This window comes from Alnus glutinosa, chromosome 12 (assembly GCF_958979055.1).
Source record: "Alnus glutinosa chromosome 12, dhAlnGlut1.1, whole genome shotgun sequence".
Taxonomy (NCBI): Eukaryota; Viridiplantae; Streptophyta; class Magnoliopsida; order Fagales; family Betulaceae; genus Alnus; species Alnus glutinosa.
This window is the reverse complement of record NC_084897.1, coordinates 26,460,395-26,480,048: the sequence shown is the minus strand read 5'-3', so window position 1 is coordinate 26,480,048 and position 19,654 is coordinate 26,460,395. Positions and strand designations below refer to the sequence as shown.

General features: G+C 35.8%; 4 protein-coding genes across 4 annotated transcripts; all 4 read left to right on the top strand.

The window, feature by feature from the left end:
- The first annotated feature begins 1,987 nt into the window (after positions 1-1,987).
- LOC133852717 (uncharacterized) lies at positions 1,988-2,917 on the top strand. The gene has a single exon (XM_062289472.1). It carries the CDS (start codon positions 1,988-1,990, stop codon positions 2,915-2,917), a length of 930 nt encoding a protein of 309 aa, XP_062145456.1.
- A 1,393-nt stretch (positions 2,918-4,310) lies between these two features.
- On the top strand, positions 4,311-5,644 carry LOC133852104 (uncharacterized). The gene has a single exon (XM_062288780.1). It carries the CDS (start codon positions 4,645-4,647, stop codon positions 5,491-5,493), a length of 849 nt encoding a protein of 282 aa, XP_062144764.1. The 5' UTR covers positions 4,311-4,644; the 3' UTR covers positions 5,494-5,644.
- A 4,687-nt stretch (positions 5,645-10,331) lies between these two features.
- LOC133851648 (uncharacterized) lies at positions 10,332-11,494 on the top strand. Its single transcript, XM_062288166.1, has one exon. It carries the CDS (start codon positions 10,446-10,448, stop codon positions 11,364-11,366), a length of 921 nt encoding a protein of 306 aa, XP_062144150.1. The 5' UTR covers positions 10,332-10,445; the 3' UTR covers positions 11,367-11,494.
- Positions 11,495-12,855: 1,361 nt separating this feature from the next.
- On the top strand, positions 12,856-17,562 carry LOC133851418 (uncharacterized). Its single transcript, XM_062287841.1, has 7 exons — positions 12,856-13,138; positions 13,419-13,551; positions 15,706-15,809; positions 15,887-16,058; positions 16,211-16,351; positions 16,470-16,525; positions 16,615-17,562. The coding sequence occupies exons 1-7, from the start codon at positions 13,047-13,049 to the stop codon at positions 17,246-17,248; spliced, it is 1,332 nt and encodes a 443-aa protein (XP_062143825.1). The 5' UTR covers positions 12,856-13,046; the 3' UTR covers positions 17,249-17,562.
- Positions 17,563-19,654: the final 2,092 nt, after the last annotated feature.

Sequence of the window (19,654 nt, the reverse complement as noted above, 5' to 3'; positions counted from 1 at the left end):
ACCTTGTAATGTTAATTAGTCTATGTAGAACTCATAGACTTAATTGAGTTTATTAAGTGAAGAGAATATCATTCATTTTATAGTTTAGATTAAAGTTCTTAGGTCTAATGGTAATGACCATGTTCTTTTGTTGGAGAATATTATGCTTTCTAAAAATAATAGGCTGAAATTATTCGGTCAATAATCAGCAATAAACACTTTTGATTTTTTAAACATATCATTGTGTCTACTGTCTACTGTCTAGAAGGCATGTATTTGGAAGGTAATAATCAAAATAAACGCGCGGTAGAGTAACCCTTTCCCCTCTTCAATTAAAATAATAATAATAATAATAATTAAAAAAAAAAAAAAAAACTTAAAAGATGGAGTTGCAAAAAATGATTAAAAAAATATAATTAACGAAATAAATAAATTATTCAACAAAATGCAATTATCGTTCAAAACATATAAATGTAATTTGTAATTTATTTTTTCATGCCTGATGTTACTTTATTAAGTTGTCCTAAGTGTTTTTTAATATTTTGAAATCGTTTCATGATTTCTTCATGCATAATTTTTTCACGCCTAACATTGCAGAATATGAAGAATATGAATAATTTGAAATGAACTTAACTTTCTATATAAATTTGGTTTGCACGAGAGTTCAACGGTGACCGGAGGTTCATTTGTCTGGATAGAGATTTCTAGCAATTTTGTAGTTTGAATTACTAGCAATTGGGACTATGAATATGAGAGAATTAATATAAAGCTCACATGCCCAAGCAAATTTTGGGCTGCCCGCCCATTTGTTTGGACAGGTGAACTCCAAATACAAGCAGCAAATTGTTGGGATCTCGGTCGATCCCATTTGCCTCTTCTCGCCTTTAACTCTGCCATTACTTTGGTATGACACTCTTGGACACCACAAAAGATAATGTTGTATATCTTTATTCAAATGGCAGGAAGACTCTGTGAATTACTACCTTGACTGAATGTGGGCAGAAAACTGTGGACCAGGATCCTCTCAAATTATCTATCCGAATTTGAGAGAATTTGGGCAAGTGATTGTGAGAGATCACTTATGAAACCCGCCTGACCAGATAAGTGGTTAGGCAACCCATTTTTTATTTGGTCATATGGGTTCCATAGTGATTTCTCATATTCACTTGATCGATTTTTTTCAAATTCAGGCAAATAATTTGAGAAAATCCTAATTCGAAAACTATTGGGGGACAAGGAGAATCATCATATAGAATGAGCATGTGATGCCAAAGAGTGTTTTTGAATGAAGTTTTAGCTCTCACAATTCCTCCAACAAGCTGCCTACCCTACAACTTTTTCTATAATAATTGTTTGTATTATGCTATTTAGGAAAAAAAAAATTGTTTGTATTATGCTGCTAATTAACATCAATTTCCAAGGCATAAGAAATATCTACTGCCGATTGCTTCCTTGTCTCCCAAGGACACCATCTGTACTGTCATGACCATGACCAGATTCTTGGCCTACAGCTATGAACCTTTCGTATGGAAGTTGAAATTCTTTTTTAATCATTATATATATTCAGAGAATTATACTAGATTATCTTTAAGAGAATATGATTGGGGAGACAAGGAGGCATGCATGCAGGATGAAATTCTTTATTGCAAACGATAACTCAAAGTAATGACATTGAATTATGTTCTAATAAGAGAATTCTACTGCTGATGATTGGGCAGGCAAGGAGGCATGTACATTTTTTCAAAATAATGGCTGCAGATTCTTACCAAAGCAATATGTTGGGTGTCTCATGAGCAACAAGATTAACAATCAATCGGGTGGCGGATTGTTGGCTGCCGGAATCGAAACAGGAGAATCGGGAAGGTAGGATGATCAACCACATTGCCATGTGCACACTGTTTCCCTCATTGTGTTATAAATACAGATTCAACAATGCATGATAGCCTTCAACTTCAAGCATCACTTGTGTACTTAAAGTGATTTTCAGCATTTGAACAAAGCTGTAAACATGGCAGCCTCATCTGAATTGAGTGGTGCGCATCAACCTGTTAGGTCGATTAGCTTGCCCTCTAGGACACACCCAAGTTCTGTCAGGCTTGAATCAGTCTTAAATACCTTAAAATCCTGCCAAATTTCATCAGTTTCGACCCCATTTCCTGTCGGAGCTGAGACCATTCAAACTGGTCTGGTTGGGCTTGCAGAGTTGTACAATTGTCTGGAGGAACTCATCCACTCTCCTCTCACCCAACAAGCTCTTTTGCGCTTTGAACATCGAGAGCTAGTGGAAGAAGTTCTTGACGGGTCGATCACATTGCTGGACACATGCGGCACTACAAGGGGCATTGTCTTTACGATGAAGGAACATGTCAAGACCCTGCAATCGGCATTACGTAGGAAGGGTGTAGATTCAAGAATCGAAGGATATATTCATGCTTACATGCTCTTCAGAAAGAAGGTGAAGAAGGACGTTGCTAAGTGCCTTAAAGAACTGAAGAGAACGGGAAGAAAAGTTTCTTCCTCTCCACCATTGGATTTAGACCCCCGTCTATCGATGGTGTTTGGAGTTCTTAGAGAAGCAAGCGCCATCACCGTCTCCATTTTTAGATCTCTTTTGTTGTTCCTGTCCACGCCTGCAATGGAGACAAACGCTGCTGCACGTTGGTTGTCGTTGGTTTCAAGATTGATGCCGGCGACGGCAGGATTATTGTCCTGTGAGAAAGGCCAGAAGATTGTCAATGAGGTGGGGAGTGTTGACGTTGCTCTTTGTTCTCTCCATGGGCATCTAAGAAATAAAGATGCTAAGGCCGAGGTTCAATTCGCACAAAAGATGTTAGAAACACTCCATCTTAGCATCAATGGTGTTGAGGATGGATTAGATTGTCTGTTTAGGTGTTTACTCCAAAATAGAGTGTCTTTCTTGAACATCCTTGCTAATTAAGGCTATCAAATCTTTGTACATCTTTGTATGAGAATTGACATTTATAAAATAGTATATAGAGAACTCATTGATTTCTTCATATGCAAAATCTGCATAAATTCAAAAACTCTTACCTTTTTGATTGAATTACAAGCAGGCTGTGTTGCCGAAAGTTGAAACTCATGTAAATCTATAAGAGGAATGCTAAATGACCAATTATCCCCCAAGTTGACAAGACAAATTAAAGAGTCTTCTTCACGTGTGATCTCAAACTTTTTCTCAACAAGTTATATTTAATTTCTGTTCTGATATCATGTTAAATCATAACTTATTTCAAAAGCTTAAGTTGATAAAAAAGATTGAATCTAATCATTTAATTAATACTTTGATAAGATGAAATACATAATGTTTTATGTTGCATTACCATTTGTGGGGGATTTAGGGATATGGACACCATCAAAGTGATGAGGTCCAAAGTTTGTGCCTAAAATGTGTAATAGGACATGGCTAAGGGAGCTTTGAGCTGTTAAGGAACTGAGATATGCTTTAACAAGCTAGTCTTACTACATAACCTAGGGCTCTTTTTGATTTGATCTATCACTCTTTGCACTAAAAATAATGGAGGAGCAGCATACATGTACATTCATTCTTGCTGCTCTGTTGGTGATGCCTATGGTAAGCAGATGTGCCTAGATAGTTCCAGCTTAAACATTAATATTGTTCACAACTTAAGGAGTATTTAATTAAAATGTAGGATAAACTCTCTACTCTAATACAATATTAAATTGCTAGTTATCCCTAAAACTTAAGTTAAAAGGAAATGATTATTTTAACCATATTACCCGACTACCTGTTCAAATCATTGACGAAATGAGTTTCATGATGTTTTTCTCTTCGATTTAAAAACGGATTTTAAGAGTTGCTCAAAATACAGTAATTTTCGTCCTTCAATGCTTGAAGTTCATGATACTTTGAGAAGAAAAAACAAAATGGGTGCATTTCTGTGATGACCATATAAGTTGTTTCCATAATTCCATGACCATATCCTGCTATTGCCTACCTTTCGATCACTGAGAAAATCAAGGGAAAGAAAATAAATTTGGTGAATTTTTTGATAAATAGTAAATAATTTGTTTTGCAAAACACAATGGAGACATAACAAGTACAGGCCACTCGTGCACACAATTAAATAGAAACTTCAGCATTGAAATGGCATTGGAATTCTAATCATTATCTATAAATCAATCGTTATGTGCATTATCTTAATCTCAACAGATCTGGATCTCGATCTGTCTAAAGCTTTTGTTTAATAAATTTGGCAGAGCATGGTTCTCCTAGTTGAGACAACCCAGACAGGGCACATCTTTGTAGTTGAGGCAGCTACAATTTTAATCTTTGAAAATGGAGGGTAATGTGGCCGCAGGGGAGGCAAAATGGGTGATGACTCTTACTTATTGTTTCTTGCATCAGAAACACCAAGAAATGACAAAATAGCAGGACACCTCAATAGCCAAGGTGGCCTAAATGAATATCAAATCATTGAAACTATGCTGGCCAAAGCTGTGACAGGCAACCGAAAACAAAGGAAAGCCCACACTGGCACCACATGCTAGTCACATTGACGTGAACAGTTTTGTCTCTTTTTCGTCTCTGTGGGTGTTCCTATATATAGGGAGAATCATAGAATTGGTAGAAGCACCTCAAAGTTGAAGCTTTCTCTGAAAAACAAAGAAAAACAAAGAGCAAACATGGCTGGTAGATACCATGTTCGATCCATTAGCTTGCCTTCCAGATCTCATCCTACCACTCTTAGGCTCGAAGAAGAGCTGAACAAGCTCAAAACATGTTCTGCATCAACATCAGAGTCAATCTGCAAAGGTCTAGCTGGTCTGGACGAGTTGTACAAATGCATGGATGATCTTCTAAACATGTCATCGGCTCAACAAGTCCTGTCTCAAAATCGACATGAGAAATACGTCGAGGAATTGTTGGATGGATCTGTAAGGCTTTTGGACATCTGTGGCATTACAAGGGATACCATTTTGCAGATTAAGGAACATGTTCGAGCTCTTCAATCTGCTCTCCGAAGGAGATCAAAGGGAGATTCTAGCATCGAAAGCAACATCAACAGCTACACCATCTTCAAGAAGAAAATGAAGAAGGATGCCAAGAAGTTGATCACTTCACTGAAGCAAATGGAGAACAAATGGGGCGCATTGCCAGCCTTAGATCTAGATCACCACCTCGGCGCGGTGATTCGAGTGATTAGAGAAGTTTGTGTGATGAATGTTTCCATCTTTCAATCCCTCTTGCTGTTCTTGACAGCGCCAGTGTCAAAGACAAAGCCAACTGGGTGGTCACTGGTCTCAAAGCTGATGCACAAGGGCGCAGTAGCTTGCGAAGAAAAACAAGAGATTGTCAATGAAATGGAAGCTGTTGATGCTTCACTACGCACCCTCTCCAGATTTGCCTCAAGCAGCCATAAAAGTTTGGAGGATTTGGAGAGTAGCATGGAAAAAATGGAGAATGGTTTGGAGTGCTTGTTTAGGCGCTTGATCAAGACAAGAGCCTCTCTTTTGAACATAATCTCTCAATAAAGCATCACCAAAAGCCATTTTTTCTATCTAAATCCTGGAAGGCCATCAGATTTTTTAGAGGATGTGCCAAAAGGGTTCATTTTCCCTATCCAACAACTATGTACATGTATCAAATTATTATAGAATGAATACAAACAGAAAGTTCGAACTCCTCATCAATTTTTATTTATTTATTTATTTCTTCTTACATATTCTCTATTGGTTGAGAGGGTTCATTGATTAAGATATCCTTTGTTTGCTTGAGGATATGCCTCTCATGTATATAAGGCTCTTCATCTTTTCTAAGTTTCAACCTCATATTTAGTAGCCCGATCCAGGTTATCAACCATCTTGGTTAATACTGGATTGGGATTTAGGATTTCCAGCAATTTTGTGTTCAAATTGTTAACAAATTTGACAGCAAATGTGAAAGATTATGTGAAACTCGCACGTCTAAATAAATTTTGGACTGTCTAGTTACCCTACTCGGACAGGTAGGTCCTATAGAGGCTCTCATAATTATTGTCTCAATTGTTAGCACTCCGAACACTTCACTCGGAATCTCTGTTTGCTAATACCTCAATTTATCTCAAATTCGGTTAAAGTAAATTCTTTCAACCTAATCTATTAAACTGAAATTTGTCATGCGATGAAAAATGATAAATGTCAAGAAAACTTTGTCCTTTATTTAGTTTGGAAAATAAATGGTACATCTCTATCATTTTATTATGGTGGAATATGAATAACAATTATGTACGAAATTAAGAAGCAACTTTATTAATGAAAGATTTATTAGCCTGTTTTCAAAGAGAAGCAATTGAGGTGATCCAAAAGTTAATATTGCATTGCTTATATTATTTCTCCTTTTATTGAATAAGTGAAATAGGGAGGATTTATTTTATGAATCAAATTTTATTTTGTTATATTTAATTATGTAAATGGTGCCATATAATAATATATACACCGTTAAATCTGTAAAAAAAAAAAAAAATGCATTAACTTGGCTAATATTCCACGCGGAAAGTGATTCGACTTCTTTTTAGTCTCTCATATTGTCCTATTCTATCCCAAATTATTTTATTCATCTTGTATTTCATTTTCTTTATTAATTTATTTTGGGAAATGGGGGTATCATTTTATTAAATAGTGACACATACATTAATAATTATCATATGAAATATTTACGAAGCCATGAGGTGGCACAACAGATTATTAAGAACATGAAACTTGACATATATAATTTATTAAGTTTGAAGTCTCAATTATAAATTATTCCACAGTAAAGATGCTCCTTACAATATTTGAAAAGTCCTATGGTTTTGTCCTCCTAGCCTCCACGTGTAGCAAGAATAAGGGAACATGGAACATGTTATTACAATAAGGTCACAGTCACACGTGTGTGCACATAGAGTTGATTATCCTTTACTCCAACACAGATTCTGCCATATCTGATGCCGATAATTAAGCTTTTTTTTTCTCTTTTATTACAAGCTATTTCCCAAGCAAAAGGCACTCTATATTTGATTTCCAAGCAAGGGTGATCTAATCTTACACACTTTTTCTCATTCTAAACGGTCACAGCCGGCCCCTCACAGAGTCTTTATATTTGAAGTAATTTTTTTTTTTTTAATAGGCCGATTTAAGACGGTCTATTAAATTAAATATGTTATTAGAACACATAATTCTCACATTTTTTTTTTTTTTGAAAAAGTAAGAATAGCATGTATTGTTAATTTCATTAATTAAAAATAAAATAACAGTTTAATAGACTGTGTTTTGATGTAGGACAGCATGTGACTTTATCAAAGCATCAACCGAAAAATTCATTTGAAATCACTCGTTGGATTTTATCTGCTGCACACATATGGAAAATAGCCACCATTGAGTGTTCCCATCCCGAAAAGAATATTTTCTTAGTTTTGAATAATATTGGAAGAAATATTTTCTATAACTAGCATGTGTGGGTGAAATTTATTTTTAAAATATTTTTCAAATACTATTTTTTAAAATTCAAATTCTATTCAGACGATTTTGTTGAGTTTTTCCCACTTTAGACGATTTTGTTGGCTTTTGAGATTTAGTATTTTTTTTTTTTTTCTAAGTATTTTGATAGCTTGTTTATTTTATAAAGCCAAAGTGGTCGAACTTCTTTTCTTTTCTTTTCTTATCGCTTCCGCTACATCAGTATTTGAGGAAATTCTTCAGGAAAATTTTGTCCTTTATTTTTTAATTTTTAATTTTTAATTTTTAATTTTTAATTTTTAATTTTTAATTTTTAATTTTAATTTTTTTGGATGAATGGAAAGCAAGTTGAGCTCCAGCATAAAGGGTCAAAAAGCAAGAAGAATAAAGAATGGTTAGTGGATAAAAATTTCATATAGTGTAAAAGCATATTCTTTTTTCTTTTCTTTTTTTTTTTCCCTTTCTTTTTGTCTCCTATAATAAATTAAGTCCAACTTCTCGAAATCTCTTGAGCCTCGTCTTTACAAATTGTTTATTTCAATCTTATAGTTAAAAATTCAATTCAAGCCTGCCCAAATGCCTGATGTAATAGTTTCAAAGTCAAATTAGAAGAAACTTGAAAGATCTGTTATTATTTTATTATTTTTTAACACTAAATCTGGACATGACCTACCAATTAAGATCAATCTCTACCACTAATTTTGCTTACAAGATTTTAGAACCAACAGCTTGGCTAGAATCCTATCCTTGTCCTCGGTTCAACCCTGCCTCAAAAATTCAAAACTATTGGAGTCTACCAATAAAAAGTATTATAAAATACAAAGAAAAAGAAGAAAATAACTAATAACAACCATTCAAGACAGCAACATAAACGGCATCCAACTCCTCACAGATTCCGCTCCGTCTAGAAATTAGACTTTTGTGAGCATCCATTATCTCTCCCGTCATCAAGGTCGCCATCGTCGATCAAGATTGGTTGTAATTTGCTAACTAAATTGCAGTTTGTTCTAACCGTAAATGAAAGGGAGTCTTGTTGAAAGGTTGAGATTGATTGCAATTCACCGACCTGCTCCGTTTGTAAATGAGAGAGAGTCTCGATAATGCCCATTTGTTCGAACTTGTTCAAACAGATGAATTTTGTCACCAATTTGGATAGTCGATTGTGGAAAATTTGGATCCGATCATTGCAGTGGTTGGATTCACGGACCAAGGACTAGACGAATGATATGTACCTAGTAGTGGCACGAGTCATGTACTAAAAACTCACATCTTACATTGGAAGGTTGTAAACCTCAAGGGGTACATAGTCCCAACACGCCACCCGTGCACCCATATATTAATCATAACATATACATTGCTTATTTTAACCACCATCCTCTATCTAAACTCTGCAATTAATTAATTAATTAATTAACTAATTAATTAATACGGTTCAGGATCTCTCCGGATCTTGATTTCTAGAGACCCAAGGACCAAGGTTCTTGATACAAAATAACTTTAATAGTGACTTGTACCCTCCAATGAAGAACTACCACGGGAGCTTGAAACACAATATTAAAAATGTGAGTAATGCTACATGTCATACCCATGTCCCTCTTGTGTCCCTCTAAAAATGAGGTGGCTTTTAAAATCAACATTAAACTTGTGATTGATCAAAATTGAATTTTGATCACATTGTGATTTTAAAAGCCACATCATTTTTAGAGGGATACAAGAAGGACATGGGTATGACGTTTAGAATTACTCTAAAAATGTACGTCCACGTCATATTGTGAACGATGTTTTGGTAGGGGTGAGTGATGACGGCGGACACCCTATTGATCCGGCCTCAGTCAAATTGGATGTCTGGTAAATCATTATTTATTCTAAAAATTTAAGTTAATAGGATAAGGTAAATTTAATTATTTAATCAATACTTTAACACTTTCACTCATGTGAGATCAGGATCCCTTACAATTTCTTTATAATTATAGATTCTCAAATTCTGTGAATTTATGTCATCTCGTTCATCAAACGACATGAAAAATGCTAAATATTAAAGATGTGGCATATTACCAATGAGAATTGAATATATTTTTATCAGGTTGTTGCACTTTATGTCGTAGAAAAATTTTGAGTCAAAAACTGTCTTTTGGTTTAGCAAAGAAGAAGCGTCTCTATAAAAGTAAAGAAAAAACTTTTTGAAATGATTTTTTTTTCCAGGCAACATGTCATATTTTTAATAAGTGACATTTTTCATGCCATTCAATGTAAAACAGTGGCCTGAATTCACATAATTTGAGAATAGATAATCCCAATCTTCTCATGTGTAGACTCAAACTGTCTTTTAATATGTGAAGAATATTTAATTGAAATAGAAGTGAAGGACTGAGACTAGGTTCGAATTCAAGACTTAAACTGATACGAATAAATAAATTTAATCATTTAATCAATATTTTAATAGTTACTCTTGCCAAAAGGATAGGTTTTTTGATCGGGTGTAGACATGCATTTTAGATATATATTGTGTTCCAAAGTGATGTACGTGGCAGCTCTCTATTTGAAGGCGTAAGATTTACACCAAATTTTTTTATAGAAGTTTTTTCACTTCTCGTGTTCCTAGGAACTTGGGCCGGCCACGTACACATTGTTCAATTAATGGCAGATAACCAACTTCCATGAATATTGAAGCATGGATAAGCATGCGTCGGCGGTGACGGTGGTACATGGCAGAGAACAAAGCTCCCTAATTAATACATACAGTCTTGGTGCACCCAATTATGGAATCAATAGTTACACCGTACCCAAATGACACCTTTTGTATAATATTAAACAAAGGAAATCTTGTTGGTTGAAAGACTTGACAACATATCCCACGCAATAGAGAACCCCCGGCCCCCACACTGCCTCCACATGTTAATCGCATTGGCACATTTTTAGGACCTCTAGATTCTTCTGTCCCCCTTCCCATCTAAATTCCTTGGTATAAATACGCGATGATGGCTAAATCAATCTTTCACTGAGCTTTTTCCATGATGAAGAGACCAACCATGGCTGCAGCCTTCTCCCCAAATGTTCGATCCATCAGCTTGCCGCCTAGATCTCATCCGACCACAGTCAGAGTCGAGGAAGAGCTAAACAAGCTTAAATCCTGGGAATCATCGAGTTCGTCATCATCAAAGGCAGAAACAATATGCGTTGGTCTATCACTTCTGAGCGAGTTGTACAGACGCATAGAAGATCTTCTCAATCTGCCATTGACCCAACAAGCTCTTTCCCAAGATCAACACCAGAAATGGGTAAACGAGTTGTTGGAAGGCTCCTTAAGATACCTGGATGCATGTGGAAACACCAGGGATTCTGTTCTCTCCATGCAAGAAACTATTCGAGAGCTTCAATCTGCTCTTCGCCGGAGAAAGGTTGGAGACTCGAGCGTCGAAAGCGTTGTCTCTGCTTACATTTGCTCGAGAAGAAAGATGAAAAAGGAGACCGCAAAGTCTCTAGCCTCGTTGAAGCCAATGGACGGCAAATTCGGCGGCTCCGGCCTTATGTTAGATCTCGATGATCATCTCTTGGCGGTGGTTAGAGTGCTCAGAGAAACAAGCTTGATTACTATTTCAATCTTCCACGCCCTCTTGTTGTTCCTCTCCATGCCGGTGTTGAAGCCAAAGGCTAGCAGATGGTCGTTGGTTTCCAAATTGGTTCAGAAAGGTGCGTTGGCTCGCAAAGAAAAACAGGAGAACGTGGATGAATTGGAAGGCGTTGATATGGCTCTCGGCAACCTCTTGATGCAGAGCTCAAGCAGAGATGTCGAGGGGCAAAAGATACAGTCGGCACAGATAAGGTTGGATGCTTTAGATGTTAGCATGGAAGGCCTTGTGAAAGGGTTGGAGTGCTTGTTTAGGCGCTTGATCCAAACCAGAGTCTTCCTCCTAAACATAATGTCTCACTAGGTGATTGCCGACAGGCCAGCAATTCAAAACGTTTATTTTTGTACTTGAAAATGTATAGATACACATTGCTATACATGTAATTAATTCGATTTGCAATTTTATTTGTTAGAATCAATAGGGTTTTCAAATCGTTCCTTTGAGAAAATTGAAACCCTTCTTAATTATTGGTCGATCATGATACTCTCGAGAAATCAATGGCGGAACAATATCAACATAATTGAAGAAACTTTTGATGACACAGATTTCTATTTCTCAAGGATATCTCATGATGATGATCAAGACATTTGGTCAAATCCCGCGAAACTATTTCACAAAAATTCGTTGATTGATATCTTCTTTTCATAAAGCAAATCACTTTTGATTGTTGAATACTCCACCATTTCATAGAAAGTATATTTCATATATATGTATATATAAAAATTAAAAAGCAAATCGCTTGGATTTTTGAATAATCCACGTCACTTTTGCTTCAATTGTAACAAAAAAAAGATTTCCTTTTCCTTTTTGTTAGTGCAATATTGTGAGTTGACTGATTGCTTGGGCAAGAAGTTTTGGATTTTGTCTTTTCCAAGTTGGCATGAATCCACTAAGTCAATGGATGTATTGGGCCTGTCTTGGATTTTTTTTAGACTTTATGGTTTTTTACCCGTTTGGGCCAATGACCTGTTTGGTCCAAATTTTATTTTCCTATTCCTTATTCAAATTTTTTTAACAACAGAACAGAGTTCAAAGAAAATCATAGAGCAATTTCTCTCGATTAAATTTATTAAATTGACATATATTTAAAATAATAAAATGTATGTAAGTTTCACATGTACTTTTAAAAATTATATGCAGTTTTAATAAAACATGTAATTCTTACATACATTCTGAATGCATATCAATTTAATAAACTATATATATATATTTCAGCCTCCACGACCTCAAAGCATAGACACATCCCATGAGCAGATGGGCATACCCCTACCGTAATTTAAATCAACGCCTACCACCTATTATGATAAATAATGTTAAAATTAGTGACCGTTTTAATGGAGCCGTAAACTCTTAATTTTCATACAAGATAGAAATATGTTTTTTGGATTGAAATATTACCCGATAATACTATTCAATCAACCTAAAAGTTTTATAGAAAAACACATTAGAGATGGTAAACGCTAACATGATGAGGATCCTTGCAAATCACCTTGTAAAAAAGAATAAAAATGAAATAATTGAAATATTATTACTCTAAATATCCCCTACAAAATATTATTTTATTTGCTCGTAAATCATAATATAGTTGATATCCTAAATATTTCGTAAGAGACATTATTTTATCCTTAAAAAAAATAAAATAAAAAATGGTACTTCTTATTTCTTAACTTTTAAAATTCGACATTGGATTCTGCCACTCTCAATCATCAAGTCCTCCACTTATTATTCCACGTGTCAAATCTCCTAACGGCTATATCTTCCGCTCACACGATCCTCCTGATTCAAGAAAATAAACCTCAATCAAAAAGGATCGGTGCCATCAGCGGGCCCCCGGAGTGGGACTATCGGATCGAGAACCAAAAAGATCGACTTTCCAACTCAGGCGACCGTTACCTATTCCAAGAAAGGTAAGACAAAAACCACACCGCTCTGTCTCTCAGTCTCTCTCTCTTTCTCGCGCACACTGCACACACATTCTCGGCCATGACCGTCGCTAGTGTAGCCACGACCAAAGCCAAGAGTATCATGAAGCTCAGCATCTCTCTCTTCCGCCGTGGCTTCAACTCTTCGAAATGGTACATTTCTCTATCTTCCTCTTCCATTATTTTCTGGGTTGCGAAGAAAATCTATAAAAATTTTAGTTCTTTTGATGATTGATTCTGGGTCTTGGGGTTTTTGTTCTGAATATACGAGGCCTTGATAGATGATGCAAGAATACTGATTTTCTAGGCAACCGAAGGGAACAGGGGCTAGCTAGTATCTACTTCTTTAGGCTTTAGCTATCTGATTATTGATTAGCATTTTCTTTTTACTTTGGAATAAATATGAGAAATGAATTTCGGGTTTGTTCAACAGCAAGACAGCGGCGAAGATGGCGGTGGCTAGAATAAAGCTGCTAAGGAACAAGAGACAGGTGGTGGTGAAGCAGATGAGGCGAGACATTGCTTTGCTTCTACAGTCTGGTCAAGATGCCACTGCTCGCATCCGGGTAATTCACCATCTAAATTTCTGTTTTGGGTGTCAAAATGAAGTTTGAAGGGAATCAAATTGAGTCTTATATCCCAACATCTATGGATAAATGTGTATTGGGTTTTTTCATTGGAGTAGGATTTTATGTTATTTTGGCTTTGGGTGTAGTAGAATCTTGTTTACCGTGTTTTTTTTATTGGCATTGCTGTTAACATGATGGTAATTGTCCATCAAAAATTTATTTTTTGGGTTTCAGACTGAAGTTTGAAATGAAACAAACCAAGTCTTTATAGGCCAACATTTGCGGATATCTGTGTTTTGGGTTTCTTCATTGGAGTAGGAATTGATATTATTTTAGCTTGCGGTGTACTATAATCTTGTTTATCTTAAACTGGAATTGCAGCTAACATATTGCTTTTCGTTTTATATTTTTATGATTAGATTCCCTTGGAGTCACTATCAATAATATGTTTTGTGTATGTTGAAGCTGAAAATGTGCAATATAATGGAAACGCCATGAGAGGAAATAACATTTGTCTTTTAAGCATCGAGAGAAAAGGAATGGAGCTAGTTCGGTTTCTTTTTATGGCCCTATTTTGGGTTGTTTGGGTCAATATTCCAGTGTTTGGACATCGGGTTCGAATTAATTTGTGGTGTTCAAAATTAGAAGTTAAATGAGCCCACTGCCTTTGCTGGCTAAACTTGACTGATGAAAACTTATTTGACTTTAGTGTGATCAGAGTGACCATGTCCCGAAATTACATAACAACATGATTGTAAGGTACTAATTAAGTGAAGCACAATAGATTGGATTCCTTTTCCTTGGGTTGTCCAATACACGAATTTCAATTGGTTTGTTGCCATTTTGATGCATTTCTGAGATCAGAATGTTGAAACAGAAACCACAGAAGTGGTTAGAAGGAGATGGACTTGCTCTCATTTAAGTGTGTAACTAAACAGGTCATCAAATTAATTGTGTGTTCACCCTTCCATTCCACAAGCTAATATATTTGATTGGTGTTGTGAAACCGGAATATGTATCAAGTCCACCTTTTAACTAATCGAAGTTATTCATTGCCTCTCTGAATGCTTCTTTCATAGATGCAATAGCACACTGGGTTGTATCAGTTATAGTGCCAAAGCTACTACAGCTTATGGCTTAGTGTCTTTGCAATCATAGGATGCTCATATTTAACTTGATGAAAGTTGATTGTTTTTGCACTTTATATTATATAAAATGATTCTAATAAACACCTTGCCCTTGCATTTCCAGTTCAAAGATTTGTTTTGGCTCTATTTTACCGGGTTTTCTAATGGATTCTCTGTTGTTTATGGTGTACATAGTTTTCTCTCTCTTTTTCTCTTTATGTATATATATATATATATATATTTTTTTTTTTTTCTGAGTTCGCGGACAGAAAAATGCTTCTTCTCTCTACTACTTCCCTTGTAAATCTATTCAGATTTTCTTCTTAATCCTGAAAGTGGTGTGGTTTACAGTTTGTTGGTTTTTCGAATTAGTGCTATCAGAGGCTTGGATCAGCCTTTTCATATCAGATCCCAAAATTCTTATAACTAGGTGTGTGTACATAAAGAAGGATAAGATCACAACAGCTACTTTTATTAGTGAGCATTATCTATTTGTGGCTCTTCCATTCAGATGGTAGGGGTTGTTTGACAAACCACTCTAACTCTCCCTCTATTTCTGTTCACTTCTCCAAAAAAAAAAACATTTTAACTTTTAAAAAACATTCTAACTTTTTTACACTTTTTATATCACATCAACAATTTTTTATTACTATTCAAATAAAAAAAAAACCCACTACAAAACAAAACTTTTTCACTTTTCTATAAAATATTCTCAAATTTTATATCACATCAATCACTGCTTATTACTATTCAAACAATTATTCCATAACACAACTACTTACCAAACATGCATAGCTTCTTAAATTTCATGTTATTGAAGGCCTGGTGGAGGCTTCAATTCTTTATTTTCTTTTTTCTTTTCTGTTTGGTAATACCTCCTTCCATGTCAGCTGCCAATGGTTTTGGCTCATTTTTGTAAACGACATTTGCAAATTGGGATTTGGCAGAATGGCATGGCTTGTTGATGGTAAAAATAAATGAATTTGACCAGCAGCATGGTTCATTTTTGTTGTTTTTTTTGTAGGTTGAACATGTTATCAGAGAACAGAATGTTCTGGCTGCAAATGAGTTCATTGAGCTCTTCTGTGAATTAGTTGTGTCCAGACTTTCGATCATTGCAAAGCGAAGGTGAAAGAAATGAAAAATATTTATTACTTTCTAAGGCTTAAATACATGTGAGTCTGATCTTGGTCCATCTATTCCAGGGAATGCCCAGCAGATCTGAAAGAAGGGATTGCTAGCTTAATATTTGCATCCCCCAGGTGCTCGGAAATTCCTGAACTAGTGGCAATTAGGAATATTTTTGAGAAAAAATATGGGAAAGATTTTGTATCTGCAGCTACTGATCTGCGCCCTAACTGTGGTGTGAACCGCATGGTAACTACCATCTTCCTTTGGTTAATTGTATCTCATATAACAAATAAAATCCCTAATTGACTGGAATAGCTTACCTGTGAGTGAGTCAGATGATAGTTATCTTTTTATGTTCTCTGTAAGATTATTGTTTTTTTTTCTTTTCAAAATTGTAGTTAATTGACAAGCTCTCTGTAAGAACCCCTACTGGTGAAGTAAAGTTGAAAGTCATGAAGGAAATAGCGAAGGAGCACCAGATCGAATGGGATACAGCAGAATCTGAGTTGGAGCTTCTCAAGCCTCCAGAAGAGCGTATAGTGTGTTCCTCTCTCTCTCTCTCTCCCTCTCCCTCTCCCTCTCTTTCACACACACACAGACACACTTGTGAAAGTCAAGTTTGTTTTTGTAAAAATATGTTTTTTCCTCACTGATCAGGAAGGACCACAGACTTTCGTTAGTGCTACCAGCTTACCCTTGAAGCCTGCTACCAGGTAAGATATCGAATTTATTAACCTTTCTTTACCATAAAAGACTTAAAATTAAGAATTTGTTTATTGATTGCTTCTGGCTATTTCCCTAGATCAACAAGTACCGGAGAAAATGGCAATTTGCATTTCAAGGACACTGCATCAGCTGCTGAAGCAGCTGCAGAATCTGCCAACAAAGCAATTGCTGCTGCACAAGCTGCTGCCTATTTGGCCAACAGAGATTTCAATCAAGCCACTCAAGCATCTGTTCTTGATAATAAGTTGTATGCTTCAAGTATCAACCATGGATTTGAAACCCCCTATGGCAATTCTACTGGCACCTTCATGCCAAATGACCGTTCCCCAGTTAACTTGCAGAATGCAGGTCATCAGCTAAAAGCTCCAGGGAATCCATATGACGAGTCGCAGAGTTTCGGAAGGTCACATTATGTTAGCAGTGAGGAGACACGGGCTACCGATGTGAATGGTGGAAAGGTTTGTAGGAGGCATAGCTACAATGCACCACCTTCTGGACATTCGAATATAAAGTTTGATGAATCAGACTGTGACGAAGAAATTGAGATGGAAGAACCTCCTAGTGGCATTTTTCCACCACCCGAGCGATGTCCACCACCAGTACCACCTTCATATCAAGATTCAGCTCATCGTGTTCATCCCAAATTGCCAGATTACGATGCACTTGCCGCTCGCTTTGAAGCACTGAAGCGTCGCAAATCACAACCATGAAGTATATCTTGCTGGGTATCACTTTTCTTGGCTTTTGGAATTCATACATAGATGGTCTATCTCCACGTTCTTTCTATATGATATAGATACTAAATAACTCTTGCGAGAATTATCAGATGTTTACTGTCCTTGGGAGGAAGAAGTGAATATGTCATTTTGTCAACTTTACTGCCATAGAAGATGCAAATATTTGTTTATTTCAAAACTGAAAGTAGATTTTGGTCATCCAAGCTGACTTTAAGCCCACAATGACGGACTCCACCTTGTTCTATGCACTCTAAATTCAAATATTATTAAAGTTTTTCTACGGGAAAGTCTGAGGGTTGAACTGACCTACCTACCCATTATATTTGCGGTATAAAGCTGTTAAAAAAAGGAGCAGATTATTAAGAACATTTAAGGAGAAAAAGTCTAAAAGAAAAAATACCTAGTAACTGGAGTTTTTCTTTTTGACTAAGTAATCATAAACTTAAGTTACATGGTTGATTGGTGCTATATTTCGTGGAGAAGAAAGCATACTTTTACTAGGGTGATGCACTGATGATGGATCAGGAATCAGGATTGCCTGCAATCACCTGCCTGGCTTGCAGCCTGTCCGATCCTTGCATCATATCGCCTACCCGAAACTTAGCATGTGGACCCTTTCGAAGCCCTCACCTATTTGCGTATTTAATTATAGTGCAATCGAGACAAGAGATTGCACAGGGTCCCTTGTTCCGATTCCACTAACGATTAAGGATTAAAATCTCCTATTACACAATTCGGACAATCAAATAATGAGGAGATTGCAGGTTGCTCCGAGCATCAAAACAATCTTGGTTACTTCAGCATTTGCGTTTTCATGGCAAGATCAATTCGTTAAAAAGTTGGAGTTGTCTAGAATTCATTGCATGATTGTTTTTCTCTCCCTCTCCCCATCATAAGAACACTGTTTTTGACAAATGTGTACGTCCCTCTGAAAGAGGGGGCACTCTTGTATTGCTGTAATAGAATTTTTATAAAAAAAAACACTAGATACGTACTATTCTCTCATTTTACTCTCATTCTTATTTTATTGGGCTGATATAACAGTACCCATTACCATTGGATCAGCTTTCGTTAAAAAAGTTAAAATAAAAATTAAGGGCATATGAATAATTAGTGCTCCTAGTTGATAGCAAAACCAGTTGGCCAGAGTGCTTCTGTTGAACCTGCTGCAGAAATTCTAACATGTGAACAAAATCGATGTTGAATAATATGGTCGTGGTCGTATTAATCCAACCAATAAAAAAAAAAATTTAATAATAATATGGTCGTGGTCGTGGAAAAAATCGATGTTGAATAAAAATGGACTCCATGCCTCGTTCTGTACTTTCTTGGCCTATATTTTCTTCTTTATGAATGAGGATCCTACACTTCAGCCTTTTTCAAATTCTAAGTATTGTAATTTTTTCAACGGGAAAGTCTTAGGGTTGAACTGACCCCCTACCCATAATATGTGAAGTATAATTAAAGCTGTTAAAAAAGAGAGATAATTAAGAACAGTTAAGGGGAAGAAAAAAAAAAAAGAACAGAACAGAAATATATAGTAACATGACTTTTTTATTTTGACTAATTAGTAATCATAAACTTTCAATGCCATATTTCATCGAGAAGAAAGTATTATTTTCTCTAAGGTGATGCACTCATAAAGAATCGGGACCGGTTGTATGTTGTTAGTCAAAATGCATGGCAATCTGTCTGACCCTTGTATGACTATTTGGACACGTAGATTTTTTTAGAGTTCTTGTCTAATTTTCTGTTCGATTACAATGCAATCAGGACAGAAGATTCCTGTTTTTTTTTTCTTTTCCTACTTTTATAAATGATGAATGATCAAAATTTTAAAATTTCTACAATACAATTCGGACAATCAAATAGAAAAACAAAATAATCAACATCATTAATGATGCCCCTTCCCATCCTTTTTAATTAGAAAAACAAAAAAACAAAAAAAAATCATCGTATTTCAAGATATTTTTCAAAATTTTCAATCTTGGTAAATTCCACGTTTGTGTTTTTGTGTTTATGGGAAGGTCAAATCGTCAAAAAGATAGAGCTGTCCAGAATTCATTGCATGATTGTTTTTTTCTCCACCTCTCGCCATCTTCCGCCGGCTGCTAATGAGTTCTACCCGACCCCACTTTAAAGTCATAAAAGAACACCTCTATTGACATATGTTCACATCCCCACTCTTCTGAATTATGATGCTGTAACGGAATTTTCTATAATTGAATGAAGGCCCCTGCCCACTGCCCCTTCCCTTCCTCTGCGGTTGTATTACGTTGACCAGTCCTAATTCACCATGTGGTAGGAACTAGGAACCTAACACATGCTGAGGTCATTATTTTCTTCTTCTTTTCTTTTTTTCTTTTTTTTTAAAAAAAA

Bases quoted from the DNA above. Each gene is read 5' to 3' on its own strand.
- LOC133851418 (XM_062287841.1), top strand. From the start codon at position 13,047: ATGACCGTCGCTAGTGTAGCCACGACCAAAGCCAAGAGTATCATGAAG. The intron at 13,552-15,705 runs GTAATTCACCAT...TTTTTTTTGTAG, and splicing joins ATGCCACTGCTCGCATCCGG to GTTGAACATGTTATCAGAGA. The intron at 16,059-16,210 runs GTAACTACCATC...TCAAAATTGTAG, and splicing joins ACTGTGGTGTGAACCGCATG to TTAATTGACAAGCTCTCTGT.
- LOC133852104 (XM_062288780.1), top strand. From the start codon at position 4,645: ATGGCTGGTAGATACCATGTTCGATCCATTAGCTTGCCTTCCAGATCT.
- LOC133851648 (XM_062288166.1), top strand. From the start codon at position 10,446: ATGATGAAGAGACCAACCATGGCTGCAGCCTTCTCCCCAAATGTTCGA.
- LOC133852717 (XM_062289472.1), top strand. From the start codon at position 1,988: ATGGCAGCCTCATCTGAATTGAGTGGTGCGCATCAACCTGTTAGGTCG.